This window comes from Musa acuminata, chromosome BXJ3-4 (assembly GCF_036884655.1).
Source record: "Musa acuminata AAA Group cultivar baxijiao chromosome BXJ3-4, Cavendish_Baxijiao_AAA, whole genome shotgun sequence".
NCBI lineage: Eukaryota > Viridiplantae > Streptophyta > Magnoliopsida > Zingiberales > Musaceae > Musa > Musa acuminata.
Genome location: NC_088352.1, coordinates 41,142,116 through 41,152,500, shown reverse-complemented (window position 1 = coordinate 41,152,500; position 10,385 = coordinate 41,142,116). Strand labels below are relative to the sequence as shown.

At 38.4% G+C, this 10,385-nt stretch overlaps 1 protein-coding gene across 1 annotated transcript; it reads left to right on the top strand.

Moving 5' to 3' along the window:
* The first annotated feature begins 1,983 nt into the window (after nucleotides 1–1,983).
* On the top strand, nucleotides 1,984–8,786 carry LOC135637228 (cationic amino acid transporter 2, vacuolar-like). Its single transcript, XM_065149787.1, has 14 exons — nucleotides 1,984–2,439; nucleotides 3,266–3,467; nucleotides 3,667–3,751; nucleotides 4,261–4,401; nucleotides 4,487–4,605; nucleotides 4,688–4,784; nucleotides 4,990–5,162; nucleotides 5,246–5,312; nucleotides 6,062–6,220; nucleotides 6,317–6,584; nucleotides 6,788–6,896; nucleotides 7,961–8,073; nucleotides 8,151–8,226; nucleotides 8,434–8,786. Exons 1-14 carry the CDS (start codon nucleotides 2,295–2,297, stop codon nucleotides 8,588–8,590), a joined length of 1,911 nt encoding a protein of 636 aa, XP_065005859.1. The 5' UTR covers nucleotides 1,984–2,294; the 3' UTR covers nucleotides 8,591–8,786.
* The last annotated feature ends 1,599 nt before the right edge of the window (nucleotides 8,787–10,385 follow it).

The following is a 10,385-nucleotide window of genomic DNA, read 5'->3' as shown; positions in this document are numbered from 1 at the left end:
AAGGTTTGGTCCCAACTCCAGGAATCTGACTTGTTCTCTACTGGAGATCATATCTGAAAGCTTCTTACACCTTGTTTCTGAAAACATGAAAACAGCAACTGTTCGAGATCAGGTTTACAAGTCTGTGCTTCTTGTTTCTGGAAACATGGAGAACAGTGATCTACAGGAAAACAAGTGTGGGATGAAGAATCTAAAGCCCTGAACTCAGGAATCATTAGAGAAGAAGGTTTGATCCCTACTTGAGGAATCTGACTTTGTTTCCTACTGGCGATCAGATCTGAAAGCTTTTACACCTTGTTCCCGTTTAAAGATCAGATTTCGTAGGTCTGAGCTTGTTGTTTCTGAAAACATGGAGATGAGCGACCACGGAAACAAAGGAGAAGCTGTTAAGGTCTTCAAGAACCGACCATTCCTTCCTTCCGAGACCAATAATGGAGCGCGTATCAAACCCGGCGGGCGCTGCTGCTTGCAAATAGCCATGACGTATGGATCGTCCCCCTACTGGAAGAAAGCCTACATAACACAGAACAACACGCCAAAAGCCACCCCCACCGCAATCTCTTTCACTCCCTTTCCTCACATGCCGTGCATTGTGAATGCACGTATATAATATTAATTTTGTGCTATGCTGTGGCAGTCATTATGACATCAGTGATAATGAGGTGCCGTAAAAACACACAACATTTTGTTTCTTTGGGATGATTAATTCCTCGCGAAAACCCCATACTTTTGCCCTTCCCATGTCAACATCGACTGATGAGAGTCTTTTCCATTGAAAAGATCAAAATATAATAAATACTATTCAAAAATAAATAAATTTTTATTTCTTCTCTCTCTCTCTCTCTTTTTTTTTTTCTCATACAATATACCTTCGAAAATTTGTGATGATGATTGTTTAATAATTATATTCAAACAATAATAATTATGATGATGATATTGATAATAATAAGCGGTTTTGGTGATCTTTTGACATCCTACCAAGAAATGAATGGATACTTGAGAAATAATATGTCAAAAAAATTGACTATTTTGAAAAGATGAAGACGAATGAGACTTAGCACAAAAATATATTTTTATTTTTATTTTTTTATATTAAAAATAATTAAAAAAATTCCTATAATATATAAATTTCATACAAACTCTAAAATCCCTAATATATTATAAAAAAATTCCTCATTTTAATTGAACAAGGAACATAAACATCTAATCAAGTCAATGTGAAAACTTTCCAAAGCACATTAAATTTTAATTTGAGTCTAATCTAAGTTTTCTAATTGTTTAAGAGACAAGAGGTGCAAATTGTTGGTCAATCATGGCTATTTTTTTTTTCCTACAAATAAATCATTAACATGGAGGAGGTAGCTTTCAATGCAACCCAAATTTGGATCATGAAATTGCAATGTGGACGTGGAGAATAGAACAAGCTTGCCCCATGTTGCATGGGACCGCCCACTGATGAGCCTTGGAGAAAAAGGTTAGTGGAGCCACTCTCAATGGGGCATCGAACGGTATGCTCACCGATACGGTGCGAACACCGGCATTTATAAAAACAAAAAGGCAAAAACAAAAATAAGAAAAGATCCATGAATCTTTAAGATCCGCTCCACCGCATTTATAGCAGGGCATAACATACGTACCGTCCCTACTCGTCCGATTCCTTACCCGCTCGGTGGGACCCAAAAGTTCCCTCACTGGGTTGGGGAGACGGGCGAGACACTCTTGTTTGGTGTATTTCCTATATTTACCCAGTTTGGTCGGTTTCCATTCTTAGTAGCGGGATCCTCTCCAGCGATCGACACGGATCGGATCCGGCCTCAATCGACGGATCATGTTTCATCGTGCTATGTACAGTCTCTATCAGACGCCAGATTTGAGATTGTTCTGTTGCAGCCAGAAGAAGGATTGTAGAGGATCATCGCCCGCTTTCGTCTCGTTCCCGTTCTTTCTGTTTCTCCTTCCAATCTCCGCCCTTTAAAAGCGAACCATCGGAGGAGGGGAAGAGGAGTATCGCGGGAGATTCCTTGAAAGGAAGAGGCGGAGGAATAAGAAAAAGAAGAGCAAGGGGCAGCGGGAAGGAAGAATAAACAAGGGAGACGAAGTCGTTTTCTTCTCCCTCTTCTCCTCTCTCCTTTTTTTATCTCCTCGCTCTCCTCTCGAAAGGAGGGATAAAATCCAATCTTTGTCGGGACTTGGCGGCGTGAAATCCCGACGAATTCGATCTCGGTCAGGTTCAGCGTCTCCGTTCGTGAATAAATTCGGCATCTTTTTTTGGGTTCTTTGCGGGTTTTCTTGTGATGGGGTTCGAGGAGGGTGGGGGAGTCCGCTCGGGGTTCCGGTGCCTGACGAGGAGGAAGCAGGTGGATTCGGACCGCGTCAGGGCCGAGGAAGGGCATCACCAGCTCGCCAAGGCGTTGTCGGTTCCGCAGCTCGTCGCAATAGGTATCGCTTATCGTTGATTGCTTGGAGTTTCTTAGATGATTCTTATGGCTTCCGGATTTTTGGGTTGCCGTTGCGATCTAAGCCGTCATATAATTGATTTCATTAGAATGAAAAGGGAAAACAAAGAGGTGATTTTTAGTGCTGTTGGGAAGTTTGTAAACCGATGCCTTTCCCCCATGTCGTTTGTGGTTTTCATCCCCTTTTGTTCTCTTTTTATGGAAGCGAATTGTCTAGCTGTTCGGAAATTTGGCTTGACTCTGTTTGGGTACACAAACTAGTTTGGAGAATTTCGTTTTCGGTATTAATTTGTATTTTGGATGTTATATTAGTGGGGAAGAAATCTTTCTTTCAGTATATCGACCTCGTCTAGCACTCTGCTCATTTCGCTTGATTTCGATTTTGTGATGTTCATTCTTATCTTGTTCTTTCTCTGTTCATGATCGAAAACACACACATGAAGGTATAAGAAAGAACACTCTTCGGTCATCTTGAAATATTAACAGATGATACTGTATTGATACAGAAGCTCATGCAAACAGCAGGAGGTTTTGATTGGTTGCAATAATTTCATGGTATAAAATGGTTATACTCGTAGCCTTTACTATCCTGAAGCCATTAGCATTTAACTTGCTTTCCCTAGTTTCATGTTGCTTCTTTCCCAATCTGTTCTCTTAGCTTCATTGTTGGATTGAATTGTTTTCCCCCGAGAGAGTTCTGATCCTTTGCAAGTCTTTTTGCCTTCTCCTAATCTTACTTTTCTTGTGTCATCAGATTATTGGCTGTTGTTAGTCAATGACTTCAAATATCTTACTTCTTTTATATTTAGGTGTTGGTGCAACAATAGGTGCCGGAGTCTATGTTCTTGTTGGAACAGTTGCCAGAGAACATGCAGGACCTGCTCTCACCATTTCTTTTCTGATAGCTGGGATAGCAGCTGCTCTTTCAGCTTTCTGCTATGCGGAGCTTGCAAGCCGTTGCCCTTCTGCTGGAAGTGCTTACCACTATTCTTACATATGTGTCGGAGAAGGGTAATTTCTTTGATTTTATCAAATAACTTAGCTTGTATATGCCTTATTACTATATCAAATATGGGTATTATTCTAAATTCACAAATACAGAGAATGTAAAATACGATAGTGAATGAATGAAGTGAATAGAATGATATTTAATTTACTGCTTCTAGATGTAGGCTTGTGGCTATTCTGAGTTTGTTGTTTCTATTGTCAGTGTTGCTTGGTTGATTGGTTGGGCTCTGATTCTGGAATATACAATTGGTGGGTCAGCTGTTGCACGTGGCATATCCCCAAATTTTGTAAGTGAATTTTCATCATTTCCAGTGTCTTTCACCTAATTTGATTTGACTCAACTACGGTGAGTGCTATAATATTTCGTGTGGTAGACATCCATTAAAACTTTATGGCATAACGGTGAGTGCTATAGTGAGTCATGATGAGGACAATAATGTCATGGTTAGATATCTTAAAGTTTGCAAATCATGTGGAATTCTTTATCGACTTAGGATTAGTAATCATTATAAGATTTCGTTTAACATAAACAGTTACAGTTAATAAATGTAGGAGTTATGGATAGTTTGATTATTGGAGTTGGATGGATCTCATCTGTGCTTTTAGCCTATTGCACTCGCTTTAGATTGAATATCGTTGGTAGGTGTTACCATGTTTTTTTCTCCAAGTTTTGCTGCATGCATTTATTCCTCAACTATGCATAACATGGTTGTAACAACTCCGATTCATGTTCTTGGAGCAGTGATTAAAGACAACATTTTATGTTGATGCTCTTTTTTTTTAAAAATGATTTCAGGCGTTATTTTTTGGAGGACCAGATAGTCTGCCTTCATTTTTGGCACGTGTTTCCATCCCAGGCCTTGATATTGTTGTTGATCCATGTGCTGCAATTCTTGTTTTTGGTGTGACTGGATTACTATGCTTGGGAATAAAGGAGGTATGTAGCTAAGTGCAAGTTCACATTGCCTGTCTCGTTAGCTGGTATCTTAGGATATTTTAACTAGAGATTGTTTTTCATGCAGAGCACATTTGTACAATCAATTGTCACAACTGCAAATGTCTGTGTCTTGTTATTTGTCATTATTGCTGGTGGATATATTGGCTTTCAGACTGGATGGGTCGGTTATACTGTTGCTGGCGGGTAATGACTAACGACAACTCAAAGTATCCTGTAGCGATTTAATTGATTATTGTAAGTTGCTAATTCTTTTTTAAATTCTCAGATACTTTCCTTATGGAGTAAATGGGGTGCTTGCTGGTTCAGCAACTGTCTTTTTTGCTTACATAGGTTTTGATTCTGTTGCTAGCACTGCTGAGGAGGTAAGCTTTTTCTTTTTTTTTTTTTGCTTCTACTGCTCTTGAAAATTGCACTGAGTGTTGCTTTATGAAAATTTTGTTATGATGACCACATGATTGTTTGATTGCGAATAGATTGCGTTAGCTGATGAAAATGATAGAATAATCGTCATCTGGTTTCTTTCTTGATTAGTCCCTTTTCTTAGGCTAATATAGTCTCTTGTTGCAGGTTAAGAATCCTCAAAGAGATTTGCCATTGGGTATAGCAACATCACTGTCTGTATGTTGCTTACTCTATATGATGGTTTCTGTTGTTGTCGTTGGCCTGGTTCCATACTTTGCAATGGATCCTGACACCCCAATCTCATCTGCATTCGCGAGAAATGATATGCAGTGGGCAGTGTATGTAGATGTTGCCTCTTTATATCAGTTATTATATATTTAGTCACTCTTTATAATCATTCTTCCTCCTTTCACAATAACAGATATATTATCACGTCTGGTGCTGTTCTTGCACTTTGCTCAGCTTTAATGGGCTCCCTTCTCCCACAGGTATATACAATAAATCAAGGAGTCCTGAAGGCTTTTTCTAATTTGTCTTGATTTTATTTTTGTAGACACTATTGGAAGTGGATTTTTTAGGAATCTACTTATCCTTGGACAATGCTATATATTTTTCTGCAATCTATCCAATCCTGTTGAGAGGATGTTTGCTTAAGAAACTGATAGCCGATGCCAATACTATTTAAAACGGACATGAAAATGGATTTTGTTAAACAAGCATTATGGTATGCCATCTTAAAAAAGAATGTTGGGATGGGATAGGCTGTAAACCACTGTATAGGGCCCATATGAAATGTGTGGAAAGGTGAAGATCCCATACTGTTTTGGAGAGACACCGGTAGTAGTCTAAAAATAGACTTTAGCTTGTAGGGATACATACATATGCCAAAGTTAAATTCAGAGGCTAAATATGAAAATCACTGACTTTTGGGAACATATGAATTTTTCCTACAAAATATGAAGGTGTAGTCTGGATAATTTTTTTCTTTATTGGATTGATCTTCGCAGCTTGTAAAATACCGACTGTGTTTCTTTGGAATTCAAGTAATGAGCCATTTCAGTTCTCTGAGTTAACTTAGTTACAATATCCATGTCCCTGAGTTTGTTATTCTGCTAACCTCACTGGTACACCGTTGATTGTGATTGCTTCATATATTTATAGCTTTTTCTAAAGCAAACGTTGAATAAGTCATGAGAAGTCAAGGATAAATGTTTTCATTTTTTTTGTCTTATCGCAGCCTAGAATACTGATGGCAATGGCTAGAGATGGATTGTTGCCATCTTTCTTCTCAGATGTTAATGTGCGCACACAAGTTCCAGTCAAGAGTACTATCTTGACTGGGATTTTCGCAGCAACCCTAGCATTCTTTATGGATGTTTCACAATTGGCAGGAATGGTGAGATTGCTTTAAGATATAAAAAGCTGAGGATGTACTACCGAAGTGTGAGGTCTCATTACTAACCACTCTGTCGGCTGTATTTGTTCTGTGTAGGTCAGCGTTGGCACACTTCTTGCTTTTACCATTGTTGCAATCTCAATCTTGATACTGAGATATGTACCTCCAGATGAGATACCTCTGCCGTCATCTCTCCAGGAATCAATTGATTCAGTTTCAATTCGCTACAGTGTTCAAAACAATGGGGAAAAGGCAGATTCTCTTGGAAATACAGGCAGTAGCGAAAACCAATTTGATGGTCCATCTCAAGAAATTAATAAGGAATCGGTCAACTATCCTCTAATTGGGAAGGAAATCAATCCAGGTACTGATGGCTGAAAAACACTCCCCTTTCTGAGTTGAGTTCCTTGCCTAATTGATAACTGAAGAGTTCATGTGCAACTGCTCTTTCATGCCTAATTTCAGTTGTGTACTTGTATTTAATAATCAGAACATGAACTTGCATTTTCTTATAGTTGACTTGGCATCATTGTGTTCAAGTAATCAATTTTTAGTTGATCTTTGCAGAGCATTTCAATGAACAAACTCGGCGACAAAAGGCCGCTTGGAGCATTGCATCTGTTTGTCTTGGAGTTCTAATCCTCACTACATCAGCTTCTTACACATTCTTGCCTGAGTAAGTCTTGCTGTCAACTGCATATATGTCCTGCCACAGATGAAATGTTTGTGATCCTTAGGCTCTGTAATGCTCTAGAATGAATTGTTTACTGGATCAATTTACAACTATTAACAATCACAAAATGATCAGTGTATGGGAAACTCATGCAATTGTGATTATCTCCAGCTTCATAAAATTAAAAAAAATTAAAGCATATCCTCGATGAGCTTTATTTTCTCTAAATATAACAATACCTTAGTTCTTCATGAGACAAATGAAATATGTATCTTGCACAGTGGTAACTACCCAACCAGCGGCATGCAGATGCATCCAATGATCTTTAAAGAATTTTACATATGCTGGATTACAAGTTTGGCAATTTTTAGTGTGATACCTCTAGAATTTATTGGATATACAAACTTTTTGCCATGACATGTTATGTTAAAAAATAGAGATTTTTTTTGCAATATTAAACTCGTGTCTTCTGTGGTATGCTTGGAACCAGAGAGCAAGATGCTAGTTTAACAAGGGGAAGTTCAGATTGTAATATCACAAGTGTAGGATCTGGAATCAAATTTGCTTCAAGTGTCACTACAGGACCAGTTTGTGTAAATCTTAACTCTGGCTGTGACAACAGATTTTCTTTTTTGGTTTGGAACAATTTTAATCACTTCTTCTAATAGTGCTTGCTAATACATTTCCTGGCTGTATAATTGAAAGAATTGATCCAAGTCACAAACCTATATGTTGAAATAATTTGATGTTTATTTGCCATTGTGGTGAGTTACTGTCCAGCTTAAGCTTATAGTCCACAGAAGGAACAGCATATAGATGGTGAATTCATAGTCTGTATCACCGATGATGGTGCCAGAACTCTATGTAGGGTAATCAGTGTGTCTTTACTTCTCATGGAGTGCTTTGCTTGTTCATGCAAACATTGTTTTACTACATACATGTAAATAAGCTACTCATTTACAATTTTCATAGATATTTGAATGTTAAATGTTCGTTGAATATCTTTTAAAATTTGGGATTCATTGTCTAGCAACTCCTGATGATCCTCCAATTATGTTTCTCAACAGCTTCCTTCGCTACCTGGCATGCTCTGTCGGAGGCTTGCTTCTTCTGGGTGGTCTATTTGTGCTTGTCTGGATCGATCAAGATGATGCTCGTCATACTTTTGGACATACCGGAGGTACTGACCATATGATCTTTGTGGTACTCTAATGATTTGGTGACTTTGTTCTAACCTCCAAGGCTGGGTCTCGACAGGTTTCATTTGCCCCTTTGTGCCATTTCTTCCCGTTTGCTGCATCCTCATCAACGCGTACCTGCTAGTAAATCTCGGGTAGGCTGGGAAAGATCTTTTCTTCCTCCATCTATCTTTCGCATGCTGCTCTTTCATACTTGCTAGTATATCTGCATATCGATTAGTTTGGAAACATCAATGCTTATGTTAATTAGCATATAAATAATTTACTAGAATAACTTGATGTTGGCACCATCAGAATAAGAGACCTTGAACTTGAATACTTGCAATATTTTTTATACTCAGGGCTGGCACATGGTTCCGTGTCTCGATGTGGCTGCTGATTGGGGTTTTGGTGTACCTGTTCTATGGACGAACCCACAGCTCCCTGACCGACGTAGTGTATGTACCCGCAGCACATGCAGAGGAAATATACAGAACTTCTCCCGATTACGTAGCGTAGAACCCATCATAACCTTGTATATTCATGTTTGTCATCTCTACTACTAGCATTTGTGTTTTGGTTGCCAAGGGCATCATTGCATCCCTGCATATGTTTATGGAAAAGGACCCTTCTTTCGGGTGTAGTGTTACTGCTGTCTCCGAAAGGAGTGTGTAAATATAATTTGAAAAAACGAGATTGTATGGGTTGAAGCCAAGCTTGAGAGTTTCTGATTCAGTCATTATATATTATATCTCATGGATTCTTCCTAGTAGTACTCAAATTTCACATCCATTTGGACTCATACAAAACATTTCGCAATGTGTAATATACAGAATACTTGTGTTTAATTCCCATAATGCAGTTAACTGAATTTGTCCAAGTCATCCGCAAAGGGTAAGCTAATCGTTAGTTGAATGAGCGGTGGGTAAAAAGAGTTACGTCGTCAAGAACAATAAAATTGATCGTTGATCAACAAAGCAAAAGCTCCAAGTCCACGAATGGTACGCATAATCGTGCTAAGAGATCATATGGTGAGCGATGCAATTACGTCCATGATGGTTCTTTCACCATATTCCGTAAGCCTTAAGAGGACGAACCAGAACCACCGTAGGTACCAACTTAATCGAACAACTTTTGAGGACCAAGAAAACAAAGGTACCCCTGAATTCTGAATTCGCATATGGTTAAAGAGCGCAAAGATGTGTTCTCGAGAAAAGAAAGAACTGAACCCCCATTTCTTCACTTGAAATGATAATGATGCTATTAATGTGCCAACTTTAGGCAATTAGAAGTAGGGTGGTCAAACTATGTTTGTTATATGGATAAGCCATATGTCTTTAGATGTGTATGTAAGAATAACTGAGAGGAAAACATGTGGTTTTGGGTTTCCAGACTCCCCGTGGTTCTCCCTTTACCTGCTCATGGTGTATCGTTTGTTTCTGATGGTGAGTCGGAAGGAAAAGACTATGGGAGGGGATGTGCCCCTGGGGATCTCAATAGAAGAGTAGATTTGTGGGATTGTGATCTTGAACACGTGGATGTGGTGGTGGTGGTGATTGTTAGGGTACAAAGAGTTTTAATACAGGTGATTTGTTCAGTGAAGTTGTTAAGTGTAACTCTCAATCACCCGTGTGTTGACCGTTAATGATGAGGTTCTGCGATCCAAGTCTGTCCTCCTCACTTAGCCTGGCAAAAAAAATCTAAAAAGTTGTGCCACTAATAAGCTGGGTTTTTGCTAAAATTAGATTTTTTGTACCATGGACAATCAATCTCATTGGTAAGACTAAACTAAACCCCCTTTAGTTTTGACCTGAGCACTACATCCTGAATCTTTTAAGCAAAAAGTATAATGTGGCTTTTAGAAAGAACTCAAAAACACAAAATAAAAAAAGGTTTTGTTCAACCTCTTTCATTTTATTTTCAATTTATATGCACCGCAATCCCATTAAAAAAATAACCAATAGACCTTAATTTGAACACGTAAACATTAATAATCTAAATGATGATGATAACTGGGTAGTAAGTCCACTCCACTCATCAAAATATTAAAAATTCAAAATCTCTTTTGACATATTTTGAAAATACTAGACAGTCAAATCCGGATCTTACAATTTACACAAAACAAAACAAAACATACAGGAGGCAGACAAAGTTCTCTTCACATCAATTTAACTGTTGGAAGTGAAATTGAAAACACTGAAAAAAGAGTTAGTTGGGAATATAGACACCCATAGGGAGTATTGCACGTAAGCAACACAAAAGCACCCTCTAGGAGGAGAGGTCCATGATTTAACAATAAAACATGATATGTAAT

Excerpts from the sequence above, each read along its gene's own strand:
- LOC135637228 (XM_065149787.1), top strand. The coding sequence starts at position 2,295 with ATGGGGTTCGAGGAGGGTGGGGGAGTCCGCTCGGGGTTCCGGTGCCTG. Across the intron at positions 3,468-3,666 it reads TACATATGTGTCGGAGAAGG|TGTTGCTTGGTTGATTGGTT; the intron begins GTAATTTCTTTG and ends TTCTATTGTCAG. Across the intron at positions 8,074-8,150 it reads TACTTTTGGACATACCGGAG|GTTTCATTTGCCCCTTTGTG; the intron begins GTACTGACCATA and ends GGGTCTCGACAG.